The sequence below is a fragment of the Arachis ipaensis genome, chromosome B03 (assembly GCF_000816755.2).
Source record: "Arachis ipaensis cultivar K30076 chromosome B03, Araip1.1, whole genome shotgun sequence".
NCBI lineage: Eukaryota > Viridiplantae > Streptophyta > Magnoliopsida > Fabales > Fabaceae > Arachis > Arachis ipaensis.
The window spans coordinates 5,020,861-5,037,698 of record NC_029787.2 but is presented as its reverse complement, the minus strand read 5'-3'; the positions used below and the strand labels follow the sequence as shown (position 1 = coordinate 5,037,698).

Below are 16,838 nucleotides of genomic sequence, written 5' to 3'. Positions count from 1 at the left end.
ATTGAATTTGCGTGAGTGCTACTGCAGATGGTGGAATTGTTGTATATTTGTCTAAAAATTATTATTTCTATTATCTTAATTTTTGGTTGATGTTTTGATAGCCAAAATCTAGTATTTGTTATATCATAATATTTTTCTTCAATTTTAAAAATGAGTTTTTTATTGAAGTAAAATATTTTTCTTCAGTTTTATGTTTATATCAAATTAAATGTAAAAATATATTAAAGATTATTAGTAATAATAAACTTTATTTGATAATAATTTTTTAGAGTAATGTCAAAATTAATAATGTAATGGAAACAACGAACCATTATTGTTAACAATAAATAAATTTGTTCGTGCTTTGTACAATGTGTATGAAAAATATAACAGACAGTTAGATTTTGATGCGAAACTAAAAATTTTTCATTTGGTTGAGTACTAATGCGGATGGTGAAATTGTTATGTATTTATCTAACAATTATTATTTTTATTATCATAATTTTTTGTTGATATTTTAATAAACAAGTTCTAGTATTTGTTATATTATGATATTTTTCTTCAATTCTAAAAGTGAGTTTTTTATTGAAGTAAAATATTTTTCTTCAGTTTTATGTTTATATCAAATTAAATGTAAAAATATATTAAAGATTATTAGTGATAATAAACTTTATTTGATAATAATTTAATAGAGTAAGGTCAAAATTAATATTGTAATGGAAATAACAAACCATTATTGTTAACAATGAATAAATTTGTCCTTGCTTCATTCTTCATACAAATGAGTATAAAAGAAAAAGTATGAGGAGACAATAATTTTAAGAAAAACACCCAATCTTTCAATAACAATATATTACACATATTTAATCAATATAAAAAAATTAACCAAGAGAGAATAGTGATAAATAAAGAAATAAATAAAATGCAAAAGTAAGCTTCAACTAAACTTGGAATATTAAAAGGTTAAAATAAATAAATAAATAGTAAATAACTAATATAGATGTCATATATAATTAAATATTCAAATACTTTGACAAAGTACAATAAAATTACAATGGATGATTGTTGAATCACAATTCAAGAGGAGTAAAGCATGTATCTAATTCTTCTTTTGAACTCTACGAAGAGTTTATGAAGCTTCTGCCAGCATCTGAATTCAACTCTTCATAGACCTAATAAAATGAACCATAAAAGATTAATAATAATAGAAACCAAAATGAATTTTCATTAAAAAAAAGGCACTAACAAAGAGAACATATTTTTACTGTTTTATTTTCTCTGAAACTTCATTTAAGAGATTGTATAATTTTCTATCTATATTTGTTGCAAAACATGCATTAAAATAATTTTCTAAAGTCACTATAGACATGGTTCACAGAGTTATTTTCTGAATCTATAAAAGAGAATTATAAAGAAGACCTTTGTGAGAACAAAATTATTAGGTTTCTAACATGTTTCGCCAACTCCTACGAAGTATATACATATGAAATACAAGCTTAAATGAAATTGTACGTACCAGTTTCTTGTGAACTTGTTGGAAAGCCTTGCAAAATCTCTCGGCCTCTTCTGGACCAACCTGTTTCAAATTTTAGAACCGAAATGCTGAGTCTCAATCTAAGTTTTCTTGAGAACTTGTTTAACAATCATTGGAAAATGACATAAACAATATTGTAGATGAAACACTCATTCTCCTCAACCTCTTTTCTCTATAACTTCTAACTTCTAGTCTTTTTGCATGTAAACGTTTATGTTTTGAACCCTCAAACAGGTTTATAAAAGAAAAGAGAATGCTGAAAACTGAATATAGGTCACGCATAGAAATGTTGATTAGAATGTTTCTCTACTACTACAACAACAAAAGCCTTATCACATTAGGTTAGAAACGCGTTCTCTCCTCCCTCTACAAAATCGATAAAAATAAAGCCAATCAAAAAATGAAATTTTCAATTGAGGAAGGAAAACAAGTATACTAGCTCACGGTTGCTACGCAAGGCCTCGGCTTATTCAAAACTCAGCTCACAAATGCCCACTTAGAAGTTTGTATAACCAGCTTCAAACTTGAGAGAGTGTTTTTGTATGTATTGAAAAGTGAGGAAGGATTTAAATCACGGCTCAAAAGAAAGTCCTCAATAAAAATGGATTACATTATTACCTTCTTAGCAGCCTCTGACTTTAGCTTGCTCCAAAATGAATCTGTAGGTTTAAAGAATTCACATAAGCACGACAAAAATTTCAAAAGCATAACGCAGTAGATTGTTATAATTTACAAGTTACTACAGAAACAATTCAATGAACTTTGATGCTCATTCTGGACAGTTAAAGTTGACCAAAGTATTGCAAAGATAATAGAGAGGTTAAATTTGTTCAATAACAAAGGTTATATGTGATACTCACGTGGGTTATTTCCTTGGTTCTCGAAATTTATATCTCTTTCATTCCATGCATCTTGCCATTCCCTATACTGCAGCGACAAATAAGTTAGCAGCCATGCCATACATGTTCAGAAAAGAAGTCAACAATGCACACAGCAGCTCCAGCACTACTACCTCATCCTTTGCAGATCCAGAAGCTTGTCTGGACGACCGCCTAGATGATGTTTGTTCGGCCTGAAATTTAACAGGTTTCAATTTGTTAGCCGAATACATTCTCAAATATAGAATGAGCTTAGCAAATTGTATATTTAAGCTATAATATCCAAATTTGGGTTCTAGGCCATCGAGTTCCTCGGTATACTTTGGGAATAAGTACTTCAACATCATGAAATAATTATATGCTAACCATCAAATATGTAAAAAGATTTTAAGGAAGATGAAAAAAAACAACCCAAGTAACTGATTCTAAATACTGCCAAAGTGCCAATGTCTCACTCTCACATATAACATAATGGAATGGAGAAAACAATGGTGATTTTCCAATGTCAGCATCTGATACAAATCAAAGTGAAATCAGATAACAACATAACATTAACCGTTTTGTAATGCAACTGCCTGGACAAATCCTCCTAGCATCAGCTGGTTGATCTCCATGATCCAGACGGATCAGAAAGGAGGATTTACTTCTAGGTCAAGCAGAAAGTTGCCGGAAAGGGAACACCAAACACGATACATGTAAATTCTCCACTCATCAACCTCAGGTATATAGAGCCTCTACTCTAGTGTCTAGTTGAACTTCAAAGTTCAAAGTGGCTGCATTGTTATCTCATTAAATCTCTTTTGCATGAACTAATATTGAATTCCCCCTCTTAACCCCGGTAAATATGTCATGTTTCTTATAATAATCAAATCACTCAATTCATGTTTAGGACCTTCTTAAGATCTCACCCTACACCCCCACCTATTCTTTGTGGTACAACCATCTTTTACCAAAACAGAGAACAAAAAATGAAAACCATAGCATCCGCCTCAAATTTCCACACTAGTCACACACTACGAATACTTCAAATTCCAAAACTCTCTTAAAAACCTAAGTAAAAGGCAAAACGGCATATTACTGCATTAGATAGAAGCAGCAAGCAAAAAATCGAAAATCACGAAATGGCTCACCGGAAAATCGAATCATTAAGCTAAAAGCGAAGTGAGATTGATATGCAGCGCAACATGGATTAAAAAAAAAAAACAAAGAGACGGAGACATTACAAAAGCATAAACCCTAAAAATGCATGTAAAAAAGAATCACAGGAGGGGAGAGAGAAAGAGAGAGTGTACACAGTAATCGCGAGAACGAACAACGGGGAAGAGTTGGAGAAGGCGTTGAAATTCAGCTTCGTCCATTGTTGAACACTGTTGAGTTGAGTGTGACGAAACTGTGAATCCTTTCAAGTCTGAAGGAGGAAGAGACGCACAGTAGAAGAAGCTCAGTCAAAATATTATGACTAACTCAGATTAATTAATTAATTAAAAAACTAGTAAAGTTTATAAAACCCTGATTTAGTTTTGTTTCTATAACTATATTTAATTATACATTTATACCCATTAAAAAATACAACTATATAGTCACCAAAAAATATATACTATATGATGAATAAATTTTGATAAATGTATAAGAAAAAAGAAGTGATAAAATATTAAAATCCTAGTTACTTATCTCCTTGTGTATAACCAGTTAACCACATAAACAAAAGTGCTTGATATACTCGGTAAAAATCGAGAAAATATTCAGTTTGGTCACCGAAATTACACTCGAACCTCAATTTAGTCTATCACGTTAGTCCTTGCAGTTATTTCCGTCACTAAGTCAATTAAAAAATTTGGGAACTAAATTGAAGCAATTAAAACTTCAAGAACTAAATTGAAACTCGAGTGTAATTTCAAGAACCAAATTGAATATTATCTCGTCAAAATCATAATAGTTACGTCGATGAATTTAAGAAGAAAAAAAGCTCAGAAATCATAACTTGCATTCTAATTTTATCATCAAATATTTTCACGCAAACACACAATTATGTCAATATTGGATAGTTTAATATATTAATTTAGTCGTCAAGAATATCTAACTTTTAGTAAAATACTTTTTCAGAAGAAAAAATATTTTATTCTCCAACAATGATTTTAATTTGACAAAATGCGTCAAATATTGTGAAACTAAGATCATATTTAAAGGGTCAAACATCATTTTATTAAAAATTAAAGCTTGTAGAGACAAAAATAGTAATTTCCTCTTATCGAAAAATTTAGTAAATAAAAGTACACTACACAGTCAAATTCTTGCCTTTGAAAGCTATGTTCAACTCGTGGGAGAAAAACATTTGTCTGCTCAATGTTTAGAATAGTTGAGAGAGTTGAAGTTGTGTATTATCTCAATCTATTAATTTAGTCACATGAATTTGATACTAATATTATTGGTTATGAATATATGATAGGTACACGCGATAATTTTCTTAAGCCTCTTTATAAAAATGAGGCCATTAATTTTCTTAAACATTTGACCAACGAGCACGAACCTTCCCTGCAAAAAAAAAAAGTTAAGCTGCGATAACATTAGAACAATGATTGGCGTGTTGAGAGAAATTTCAAATGATTAGAGGGTGCTGTTTACTCTACGATATTTAATATAGTTTTAAGTAAATATTTTTTCTGTCTTAATTTACATGCACTCTGAGTTTGAATATTTCATGTATTGCAACATTAACTAAGAAGAAATTTGTTGTCTACATTGTAAAGAATGTCACTGCAGTTGCATAAGGTACAGAATTCTATCGTCGATGTTAGATATTTCATCCTGTAAAGTCTAGTGTTTCCAGTCTTGAAGAATGTTGAGACACTTTCTTAATAATGACTTTGCCTCTTCGTTCTTCTCTATCTCATACTGGTGAAGGAGCTCATCCTTGAATCCTTCATCGATGGCACTCACTGTAGGCACTTCCATGGAGAGTTTGAGGACTTCAAGAAGGCATTCTGAAGCAGAAACATGAACCTGATTTTGGGCACAAGAAACGCAAAAGATGAAACAAACTATGTATAACAAGGCGCAATAGTATCCTTTTTATTCATTGCATTTTTTAATTTACTAATCTTCATCTCAGGAAAGGTAGCAATTTATGGGTTTTCTCTGAAAAACCTATGTTTCATGAAATGCAACACCCTCCCTTAATTTAAGAGTCACATCCAAACACGATTATTTTTTTTAATCATTAACAGGGATTGATACAACAAAATAGCTTAGCCAGCATCTACAAATAGAGCTAAATATGAAACGAGAACTAAATTCCAAAACTGATTAAACCTGAGAACAAACAGAGACCAAACTACAAGTAGGTATTATATTGACTCCTTCTAAACACAAGATTCCCCCCTTTTTCTTTTTTTCTTCCTTTTCTTTATGGGGAATCTTACTCGTGAATACTGTTCATGCATGCAAAGATAGCAACATACCTGTGCAATTTTTACTGTGCTTATGCAATGTAATATCTTTGGTGATGTAGAATGAAATATCTGCAGGAAGAATGAAGTTGATTTTAGGATGAATCTAAGAATCAGAATTCAATACAAGAACAACTTCAAATGAACCGGGATTTACCTCCTGAACCAGGGAAGCTACCCTGGTAATGTCGTGACTTCCCGAGGAGTCCTTGATGACATTGTGGAGCCTTGAGCAAAGTTCTTTGATGGATAAAAACGCGGTAGTTTTTACTGCGGAAAGGTAACATTCTTACATTTTCTTTCTTTTTAAAAAGGATAGCAGAATTTGGGAAATGAAAAAAACGAAAGCATAAAAATATACCTGTCCATTTATGTTCAGGTGATAGAAATGCTGCGTACAAGAGCATTAAGTTCTCTTGATTTTCAAGAATATCATTTATATTGGCCACATGGATGCAAGAGGTTAGACACTCCACAAGTTTGGTATGCGGAACAAAAATTTCTTCAACACCGTCCGAATCTGCAAAGAAGAAGATATATCAGTAAAGAAGTTTGTAGAGTCTGTGGCATCAACATCATAAATCAAACGCCATTGCCATGTAGTATCCAATCATAAATCAAATATATAAACAGACCATTGAAATCTCAAATCTTTCTTAAAAGTTCTACCTATAGTTTTTCTTCCTTTTGCTACTAATTATTGGAGTACCCTCCATCAGTCATAAACTATCTAATGAGTAAAAAGAATGGCAACATATAAATGAAGATCTAGAACTTGTCATCACCTGTTTTTGCGGTATCACCAGCCAAAGGTTGCTGCCCAGATTTTGCGGGCGCTGACTTGGTCATATCAAACAACAAGGGAAATACCATATTAAAGAAATCTGGATTGCCAAACGCTTTTATAACCTGATAAAGTATACCAAAAGTAATCAAGATTCGATAATAGTTGTTCTCTACTGTTTTATAGAAAAAACACTAAATTACTGAAATAGTTATCCTCTGCTGTTTTTAATAAACTCAATACTAGGCACAAACCTGCTCAAGAGCGGAAAATGCTGCTTCACGATATTTTTTTGCCTTTTTGCTGCATGCAGAAGATACCACATTTAAAATTGCAATGGAAGGCGCAGAACCTTCGGCGGATATTGCCTTATGGCAGGATGTAGATAGAGCACCTAATGCTAGTAATAGCACCTCTTTTCCCTGTCAAGCATAATAAGTAAAATATCCATATGAAACTTGAAAAATATTGTCTAAGACTGATATTTGATAATAAATTGTCACGTATAAAAACTTCAAGTGGCATCATTGTTAATCAAAGTACACTAATTCAACATCCAACCTCCCATAGGCGACCAGGAATTTCCTTCATCAGAGACTGAAGCAGAACTTCATGATGGGAAGAAAGTGAATCACCCAAAACTTCACTGAGCCTACATATAGCCTGGGCAGACTGCAGGTACAACAGAAAATTTGTGAATCTCTAAACGAAAATAACTCAGCTGAAATAAAGTTTAAATCAATACAACAGCAAGGGCAGAAGAAAACCACTTACTTTTCTTTTACTTGCCCATGATGATGATGACATGCCTTCACAAATAAGGAAAACAATTTCACCTAAGTACAAGTTAAGGGTGACTCGTTCCCCACTGGTATATTCTTCCCATAATTCTTCAAATATATTGGAAATACTTTTATCATCCTCAAATCTGCATGAGAATTAATATTTTTTAGTATTCATGCAGTACTTTTATTACCACCATGAGATTGTGTTAGGTGGGCTGTGAGCATATTTAGTAAAACAGACAGCCTACCTTATCTAGATTTAAAATTCAGATGTCTGTAACAATTTACACCCAGGTATACTCATTACATAATCTCACCAGTGCATATAAAACCAATACGCCGCACCACGTAAAAGGTACAGCTTTTTAGCAACAGTTGGTCCTCAAATGGCATTAAAATCATAGTCTGAACTACAGAGGCCAGTTTCGTCATTTATCTAAATAATTATAACTGCAGCACGACATATGTTGGAGTGTGATGTGTCCACCTTACAATCTAAAGTGACCTAGAGTTGGACACATTTCAGCTATATTCTTAAAATTCTTTTTATTAAAACAGGAAAGATATTTCTCAAACTGCCAAGTGATAAGTATAAAGTGAAACATATTACACACCCTTTATATTGGTATATGAGAAACCAAAATGCACAAAGAAAAAGATATACGATATATCAGATAAGAAGTCATAAGCACCATGATGAAGTCGAGAACTGCTTCAAGGCAAATGAAAAAACCTACACCAAGTGTTCACCAGGAAGTAAAAGCAAACTATTCTAAATGATAGAGGATAATTGGTGCAAGTCAAGAGCAAGAACTTTAGCCTAAAACAATGATTTGAGATTTGATATGTTATGAGGCTTTTATAAAATATCAATATAATAAATCAAATCAGAGAGGAAGAATATTCAGCTGTTACTAACCTTGAAAGGAAAACAACAGGAATAATCACTGCATGATATCCACCAACCACATCTGCTGCCACACTGGAATAGCTCTTTAAGAGATATGCACATGCAATTTGTGAATTCTTGTCACCAGCATGCAATGCTGCAGTATCTTCAATAAGTTTTTGTGCTTGCGACACTGGTACATACTTTAGGACTTTGGCACAGGCACTTGCAAAAGCACGCTTTGCAGTAATACTTTTTTCCTCCTTAACAACTGGAAACAACAATCTGACTAGCATATTTGCATAGGGCTTGATGTCAACCCCAACACTTTCAAGCAATAAGGTAATAAAATTAGCAACACCAACCCTGCCATGAAAATGACAACAGGGTGTTAAAGCAGTGTTTCCTAAAAGAACGATGAGGACAAGGGTGATATCAAGTTTTAAGAAATATAATGAAACAGCTCCTTCTAAAACATAGTATAATTGGAATTGATGTATTTTTGTTTCTCCTACTTCAACAACAAACAAATCTTTACTAGTACAAAGATATGCAAGTTTCGGGTGGAAACCTCCACAATAAGAATTAAAAAAAGCATAGAATAAGGACAATCTAAATATCAAAACAACAATGCTTGAGAACCAAAGTATCATGATGATCATCATATTTATCACCGAAATTGTTTTTTATTTATTCGAGAAATATACATTATGGAAAACATGATGCATCTACACAATTTGCACACTCCTTTCTACTAAACCCCCAAACCCTGTCTACTAATCCCTATCTGAATTGACAGAAGCTTCTCAAAAGCATACCTGGTATTGAGACCCACCCCAGAACGCACTAAATGAGCAAGTCGAGGTATCAATGTGTTCAGTGATTCTGCATCAATAACTCTTATGCACAAGTCCAAAGTCTCCCACATAAGAGAACCTTTGGCAATGGAAATTCTCAAATTTTCAAGCTTATCTGACTGTATTCCAACATTTGCTGCGTGAAGCTATAAGAGATAAAACATATGAATGAACAAGCCTTGGTAAGTAAATTATGCAAAAAATGAATGTATCACTCAAACAAACCTCAACATAATTGAGCCCTTGGTCTTCTAGGCTTGATAAACTTTCGAGCATGCAGCAAACCAGATCAGCCATATGTGGACGGATTGCAGTTCCAGCATGCTGAAAAGGAACCATAATGAGTCATGTCTATTTCAATATAAAGAAATTTTTATAACAACATAGTATAGCTTCTTAAAAAATAGATCACTTATTAATTGAATATAATGAGTCAATACTATTGGATAAATTCCTAACCTTTGTTAGCTTCATAACAACTCCAATTGAAGCCTTCCGAACACTGTCAACCTTACTTAGGATACCTTCTGTAAGCAAAAAGGGTAAAACTATATTCATTGCTTTGTGTGCATCTGATGTATCAGTTAGAGAGACATCGCAAAGCCTTGTTGTCAGTGTGGTTATGGCACGACATAATCTTTCACCAGAAATTCTAACAGTTTCCTTTATATCATCCATTGCACGAAATGCAACAGTCCATAATCCTTTTAAATGCTTTTCAACCTGTGGATGGAAAAAGATAAATGAAAAGATTAAGAACTGGTCAGGTTATAATTGCTAATATGGTGACAGTTTCTCACTTTTCACCTCTTCTTTAGCATTCTATTTCCCCCCTTAAATTTTATCAATATATATAATGATATAAATATGGAAAGAAGGACATAATTTTAAGCATATTTTTTTTATAATATTATAGTTCATTGAGAACTTAGAGTGTGTTATTTGAACTCGAGAAACGAAAGTAATCTTAATGACCTCATAAAACTTTCGTCCTTGAATAATGTCCGCAAGCGCAAGACACGATGCCTCACGTGACCGCCAAAGCCTGGATCCACATTGTACTAGTAAGTCGTCAATGATGAGATCTAAGTTTTCATCAATGGTTTTCTTTGAGTCAGCCACTAGTGACTTCCATATATGTACCATCGCATCCTAGACAGAAAAATAACAATAAGAGGTCAATAAAATTTAATGATGAATATGATAAACGATAAACAGGAAAGGTTTCTTGGGGAAAAATGAATTGTTTGGAAGGGTTGCAGGTCACAGAAAAAGTACAGTGGCAGAACTAAACTAAAAACTTCAGAGTGAAACATATATATTTTATTTTGAGTTTTGATTATAGCATGTTACCTAGATGGAATTCAGGTAAAAATGATATTTTTTAAGGATTCAATGCAGGTTTATAATCTTGACAAACTTGATGATACCAAGTCTTAGAACCCAAGGGGAAAAAAGTCTTCTGATATGAAAGAGAAAGCGTATTGAATACTGATGAACTCTTCCAAGTTTTGAATACCAAGGAGTAATTATCAAAAACTTAATTTCAACACACTAATATAGTAAGATTAAATATATTTTAACTATATTATTTTTAGTAATGTTATGGACTATTGAATAATGAACTGGAGCTGTGATGTTAGTATTATTGTACAGTGTATGTGCTCCTAATTTGTTTTGAATATAACATCACTAAGTTAAGAAAAAAGTTGGGCAGCTTCCCCTCCTTGCTTCAACGATTTTCCATCAATGATGGTACGTACCTGCACATTTTTATCAGGATCATACTGGTACCGTACAAGTCTTGGAATTAGAGAACGTAAATGTGGCTTAAGTGCATCCCCTGCTTGTTTAGCTATTTTGGAGAATCCAAATGCAGCACCCCTCTTTGAATTCAAAGAAGCTTGATAATTAGCTAAGTCCATGAATTTGTAAATTAAATCCGGTTGTCCCATCTCATTTGCTAAGTTACACAACTCTTTGTAAGTGTTCAGTTTTCCTCCACTTGCACTTTCACCAAGAGCTCCCTCTTGAAATACTTCTGTATCTTCAACAAGCTGCACCACAAAACTTCAGAATTTAATTTTCAAGTACAAAAGGGAAACTTAAAGATGAGAGCAACAAAAGGACAACCTTGTGCCATATCCTACCAGGGTCAAGAAAGTAACAATTGAAATGGTAAATAGTAACACAAGACCATTAACTTACTTTGATGGCTCTTTTTCGTTTTCCTGAACCCGTCAATGTAGTCACAAGTGCATTCACCAAACTCTTTTTCATAGATTCATCACCCAGGTCATAGACAATGCTCATGCCTTGAGAAGCCAACTCCTGTGTGAGTTCATTTTGTTCACCGAGAAGGTGAGAAAAGGCCTCCTGCATTCACATGATAATCGTCAAATAAAATCATAGGTTTCACAAAAAGCAAAGCTCCATCCCATCAATCATCCTGGTTTCTTTATACTTTCTTTTATATGCATAAAAATTTAATCAAAATATAAGACAACTTGATATGATATGGTTCTATCATGATTTCTATCAATAACTATACATATGAACCACCACGACATGAATTGTTGTTTCTTTCAAAATGAAATCAAATTTACAAACTCAGTGCAGATGACCTTGAAAAACAATACAGTACCATAAAGGAGGTTCGATAGATTACTTAAAAGATAGGAGAAACTAAAATATTTCATTTCATAATACAAAACCTGAATTTCTGGGAGCATTCTCTGAATAGTAGGATGATGTCCACAGTACTTTATGAGTGAAACTAGCCAGACAGTTCCAGCACATCGCTCTTCTTTTCTGCTACTATACAAAAGAGCATCGAAGAGTTTTTTGGTGATTGCATCTCTTACACTAGCATGATAATCTTTATTATATTCACTTTGTCGATTAGGATCCTGATTTGACACAGAAGAGTTCAAATCTCCCATTAAAAAATTTGAAGCCATGGATAGTGAAGTATAGTTTGTTTTAAGGATTATGTCAGCAGTGACAGGAACACCACCCCACAAAAAAGAAAGGGCCTCCCCGGCAGCAAACAGAACATCCTCAACCTGAAAATTATACACACATAACATTTCAGGCGCAGCAACTTAGAACAGGAGGGGAAAACTGCACACTTAGGCTCAAAACAAAGAGCAGAAAAGCAAAATAGATAATAATCCCCACAAAAGTTAGCCTAAGAAACAGCAAATCATACAAGAAAAGGAGGAGAGAATCTGAATCACCTTAGATCGAGAAAGACCAAAGATTAAATTTAGGGCCAAATCCAGCTGTGTAGATGATGTTTCCTTTACACATATATGTCCAATGGATATAGCAATCTTCTGTATTGCTTTTGTGTCATCACCCGAAATAATCTTGCTCAATTTATCATGTAAAGTTGTCAGAATTCCATCTGCAGTTTAATTATTAATAAGATACAACCTATAATGGCTTCCCAAATAGCTCAATTGTTGGTCAAAAAGAAACCAATCAGCCAGCATAAATCAATTTACTTTACCTGAATTAGAATCATCAAGTGGAGGTATTGAAACGCGCAGTCCAATATGACCTAGCGCTTGCATTGCAACAGCAGCCAGTGCTGAAGTTTCAGATTTAACCACATCAACTAGACATCGAAGTGTATTCTGGAGCAATAATTCTGGCATCTGCAAAAGGTTATGTATAAAGACAAATGTACATGTAGAAAAGGCATTACCTCAAAAGATATGTTAAATGAGGTCAAGATCACAATCACACATGATTCAAATGTCATATTATGAAACTTCTATTCTATGTTAATGAGTGTCAAGGCCCAAAAATATGACATCTTATTGGTCCCAATTTAAGCTTTGCATGTACATGTTCTAACCCAATTACTACAAATTTAAACTTACAGATGGTGTTCTACACAAAATATCCGCAGATATGTATCCAATTGCACAAAGCGCACCATGCTGAGTCTCGAACCTATAAATAAATCAATTCAACATTAACATATAAAAATGGATTAAAAAAAGGCTCAACAACTTTAGAAATGCAAACCTTGATTTATGTGTTTGACTAAATAAGGAAGTCAATTCAGAAACAATAGCAGATGATGTGGCAACAGGAAGACCAGAAGACACAATTCCAAGTAAACGTGCAACAAATTCACGAGTGTCCCAATCCACATGACTTAGAAGTTGCTTAAGCCATGAAACTTTAGGAGCATAATGTGATGCTAACACCTATAAAAAGATAACTATGTTACCAGGAATGCAAGGAAGAAAGCAATCAAGAAATTCAAAGAACTGACCTCGGGCATATGTGATCCAATTATAAGCAATGCCTTCGAAGCATTGACATGCAAATCAACAGAGCCTTCAAATGACATAGAATGTTCCAGGAGCAAACAGAATGTCTTTACTGATGACAGAAACTCAGACGATTTGTCTGAGGACTTCCTCTGCTCTAACTCAGATTCAAAGCACTTCAACAAAAATTTTATCATCGCCACGTATGTATTTGAAGGGAAAATAAGGTTTTGGTCTCCAATTTCAGTGGACTTCAACAACTTTGGCTGTTGTTGAAGAATATAATCCAGCATCATTTGAAGTTTAGGGTACTTCAGACCAGAAACTGGACTTTCGCTTTTATGAAGATGAAGACCTTCAAGTGACATTTCTCTATTTCAAACCATAAAAAAAAAGTAAATCCAAGTCAAGGGAGCAACACATGACTGGTATAATGAATTCAAAAGACTCGTTATGGAAACATCAAACTCAATCAACCACTGAATCTGTATGGAGCTATATAAGTTTTATTACGGCTCAGTATGGACATGTTATCCATATTCCATTGACTTGAGTTAAAAATAACAGTGGAATAAAAGTAGCTACTTTACATCGATAAGTACATTTCAGGAAGCATAGTTACTGACGATAATAATAAATAAGTATGAGGCCTAGTGTCATTTCTTAGGTAAAATATAACACATCTATATGTCATTTTCTCTTACATGAAAGGCATACCATTTCAATTTGCATATTATGGTGGTGTGTACATGCATTTTAGAAACTATGATGCTAGACTAGAATTTGAGCAAGGAAAATAGTCGAGTCAGAATGAATAAAGACACTATAAATAGTTCATTATCTAGTTATGCCTCATTAAAAAATATGCTAGCACTTGTCTAGACCCTTTTCAATTAAGGAATCTAATAATAAGACTCGGTCATTATTTAAAAATAAAATAAAATAAAAATAGACAAAGGGATCTAATAAGACAGTGTAGAGAATTGAAATTATTTGGGAGAAAAAGTTATATGAACACAAAACAACTAAAAATAATGAAAAGCATCTCTGAACCAAAGTTACCCAATCCATCAGCATATTTGCAAGGGAAACCCCTTAGAAAGGGCATGTGCTTTAAATAATTACAGGAATGTCTGGCAAATTGCAAAAATAATTTGTAATACCTGATGTCTAATTTGGTATCTGATGCTCCTAGCATACAAATATAACGACTCGGGCAATGTTCAAAATCAAACAAAGATGTTGCCCATCTTACAACACAAAATCTTACTTCACTTTCCTCCTGAAATCACCACAAAGCATGTTACAATTAGCATCATCTATATCCTTAGAATTTTAATTTTGATAAAAAGGACATTTTATTTTGGATAGAAGAAGACTTTCATTAAGATGAGGAGAAGGATACAACAAGATTGGGGATAAGCGTTCACCTATACAAAAGCAAAGCAAAAGAGGTTTATTTATAAAGCATAGCTTTCCAATTCTCAACATGTCTAAGAGAAAAAGTCCTTTAAAAAATAATCAGCTTTACACCAAATACATGCTAGGTGTCTAATACTATCCTGTACAACATGTTTGTCAGAAAACACATCTTTGTTTTGGGAACTAGAGCAAAGAAAATAAATTTATTATTGGTTCTCAACATTATTGTCAAAAGAAAGAAAGAAAGAAAGAAAGAAAGAAAGAAAGAAAGAAAGATTGAAGAAGAAACAATAATAAACACCATAAGCTTGTTTGAATAAGATAATATATCTGCATAAAGTGCCCTAGGGAGAGGAAAGAACAGCAAGTGTCTTACCATTTGATAATTGGTAAGCAGTAAGGTCTCCAAATCGCGAATCACAGCAATTGGGGCTCCCTGATACAAAAGATAATACAGGGAATAAAAAAAATGTATATTCAGGGCAGTGTCTCAAAACTATGATCATAAGGGGATGATAAGAAGTTTGAAAATTGCAAATAGGCTCCCACAATTATTATTTCTTAAACCAACAACTAACAACTTAAACTTTAGGGATAATTACTTCCTTAACCAATTAGAATGAGATAAGACTTGAATTTAAATTGGTCTTACTATATGTAATGACTATGAGAGGGTTTAAATTATATGTTATTTTTCTGCAACAGAAGCAGTATGGTGAGCATGGAGGTAGGTAAGCTAGGAACCAACTATAAAAGTTCATTGAATCCAACAAAATGCTCTGAGAAGGAAATCTAGTAAGAGCAAGCAAGGAGCAGTTTGCAGCACATTATCATCATGTCAATTGAGTTGAAATGATGAAATATCAAATGCATGGCTAATTGACTAGACTCGACAAACTTAGTTTCAAAGTAGAGTAACACTTAAGACTTCATAGCATGTATAACACAACAAAGCCCATGAATAAAAAACATATTCAAACAACAGGCAGAAAAGGCAACATACCTTGTATGCTGCAGCAAGAGATATTGTTGCTTCTTGAACAACATGACGAAGAGATTGGGATTCAGCTTTCAGTGCATGAAAAAGGTGAGCAGCCATGTCAATCTTTTCCCTGGGGGGACAGGGAACAGCTCTATTAGTAACTACATAACACAATTCATACAGTATCTAACCTCAAGGAATGAAAATCTCTTCTGTAAAAAAGAACGATTTATTTAAAGTATAGTATATTATACACACGCAATTAGGTAACACAATTGTCAATATCCAGTACATAACACAAGCTCTATGCTAATAAGTATATTATCATATTAAAGATAAAAATGGTAGATTATTTTATTTCAAGAGCTGCAAAATTTTGCAATCTAAACAATCTGCAAAAAGATGTCAACAAAAAGGCAACAAATTCTAACCCCAAAAGAAATTTATGATCATAAAAAATAGAGAGACAGGAACCTGAAAAGGTGAGGCATACGCTGAGCAAGCAGCCCAATTGCCTGAAAAGCGTAAGTTTTGACCTCCCGTGCACTGGCATCTGAATCAATACTCAAAACTTAATATGAATCAAGCTAACTCTATTGAAACAATTGCACCAAAAGCTTCAGTGTCTTAAAGCAAACCTGCTTCTGAACTTGAATAATTGTCAAGGGACTTCATGATTCCACTCAAAATAACTGGACCCATTAACTTAAGCTGATCAATTTTTGCCTGCACTTACAGATATTAAGATGATCAGAGAACAAGAACTTGAACAACTTCAATAAATGCAATGCAATAAAAATAATAGAAAAATATGTAATTGCAGAAGAAAGGATATAAGGGACAAAGGAAGATGTGAAACATTCCCATTGCGTTGTCAAGGTAACTCATCACATAGAAGCAATGTTCTTGAATTGTTGTCACTTGTGAAGAAGGAACGGAAAAGGAAAAGGAAAGGGAAAGGGAAAGGGAAAGGGAAGGAGATTTTCTGTTATA

The 16,838-nt window shown here is 33.3% G+C and overlaps 2 protein-coding genes across 2 annotated transcripts in view; both read right to left on the bottom strand.

Annotated features, from left to right (window-relative positions):
• LOC107629068 lies at positions 953-3,856 on the bottom strand. The gene is made up of 6 exons (XM_016331758.2): positions 3,684-3,856; positions 2,526-2,585; positions 2,374-2,440; positions 2,132-2,172; positions 1,496-1,555; positions 953-1,151 (listed from the first exon to the last, which is right to left on the bottom strand). Exons 1-6 carry the CDS (start codon positions 3,747-3,749, stop codon positions 1,098-1,100), a joined length of 348 nt encoding a protein of 115 aa, XP_016187244.1. The 5' UTR covers positions 3,750-3,856; the 3' UTR covers positions 953-1,097.
• LOC107629066 (proteasome-associated protein ECM29 homolog) overlaps positions 4,986-16,838 on the bottom strand; it is a 16,089-nt gene continuing 4,236 nt past the window's right edge. The window contains exons 10-35 of the mRNA XM_016331756.2: positions 16,484-16,571; positions 16,320-16,398; positions 15,867-15,975; positions 15,240-15,299; positions 14,605-14,723; positions 13,444-13,813; positions 13,191-13,375; positions 13,043-13,115; positions 12,667-12,814; positions 12,392-12,561; positions 11,867-12,217; positions 11,361-11,528; positions 10,916-11,209; positions 10,128-10,304; positions 9,612-9,875; positions 9,378-9,476; positions 9,114-9,298; positions 8,326-8,661; positions 7,396-7,549; positions 7,183-7,293; positions 6,876-7,043; positions 6,623-6,746; positions 6,199-6,357; positions 5,995-6,107; positions 5,850-5,909; positions 4,986-5,391 (exon numbers count right to left, since the gene is read on the bottom strand). Coding sequence (XP_016187242.1) covers positions 5,206-5,391; positions 5,850-5,909; positions 5,995-6,107; positions 6,199-6,357; positions 6,623-6,746; positions 6,876-7,043; positions 7,183-7,293; positions 7,396-7,549; positions 8,326-8,661; positions 9,114-9,298; positions 9,378-9,476; positions 9,612-9,875; positions 10,128-10,304; positions 10,916-11,209; positions 11,361-11,528; positions 11,867-12,217; positions 12,392-12,561; positions 12,667-12,814; positions 13,043-13,115; positions 13,191-13,375; positions 13,444-13,813; positions 14,605-14,723; positions 15,240-15,299; positions 15,867-15,975; positions 16,320-16,398; positions 16,484-16,571 — 4,350 coding nt within the window. The 3' untranslated portion in view covers positions 4,986-5,205. The remainder of the gene's footprint in view (positions 5,392-5,849; positions 5,910-5,994; positions 6,108-6,198; positions 6,358-6,622; positions 6,747-6,875; positions 7,044-7,182; positions 7,294-7,395; positions 7,550-8,325; positions 8,662-9,113; positions 9,299-9,377; positions 9,477-9,611; positions 9,876-10,127; positions 10,305-10,915; positions 11,210-11,360; positions 11,529-11,866; positions 12,218-12,391; positions 12,562-12,666; positions 12,815-13,042; positions 13,116-13,190; positions 13,376-13,443; positions 13,814-14,604; positions 14,724-15,239; positions 15,300-15,866; positions 15,976-16,319; positions 16,399-16,483; positions 16,572-16,838) is intronic.

Excerpts from the sequence above, each read along its gene's own strand:
- LOC107629068 (XM_016331758.2), bottom strand. The coding sequence starts at position 3,749 with ATGGACGAAGCTGAATTTCAACGCCTTCTCCAACTCTTCCCCGTTGTT. Across the intron at positions 2,173-2,373 it reads GAACCAAGGAAATAACCCAC|ATTCATTTTGGAGCAAGCTA; the intron begins GTGAGTATCACA and ends TTAAACCTACAG. Across the intron at positions 1,152-1,495 it reads AACAAGTTCACAAGAAACTG|GTCTATGAAGAGTTGAATTC; the intron begins GTACGTACAATT and ends TCATTTTATTAG.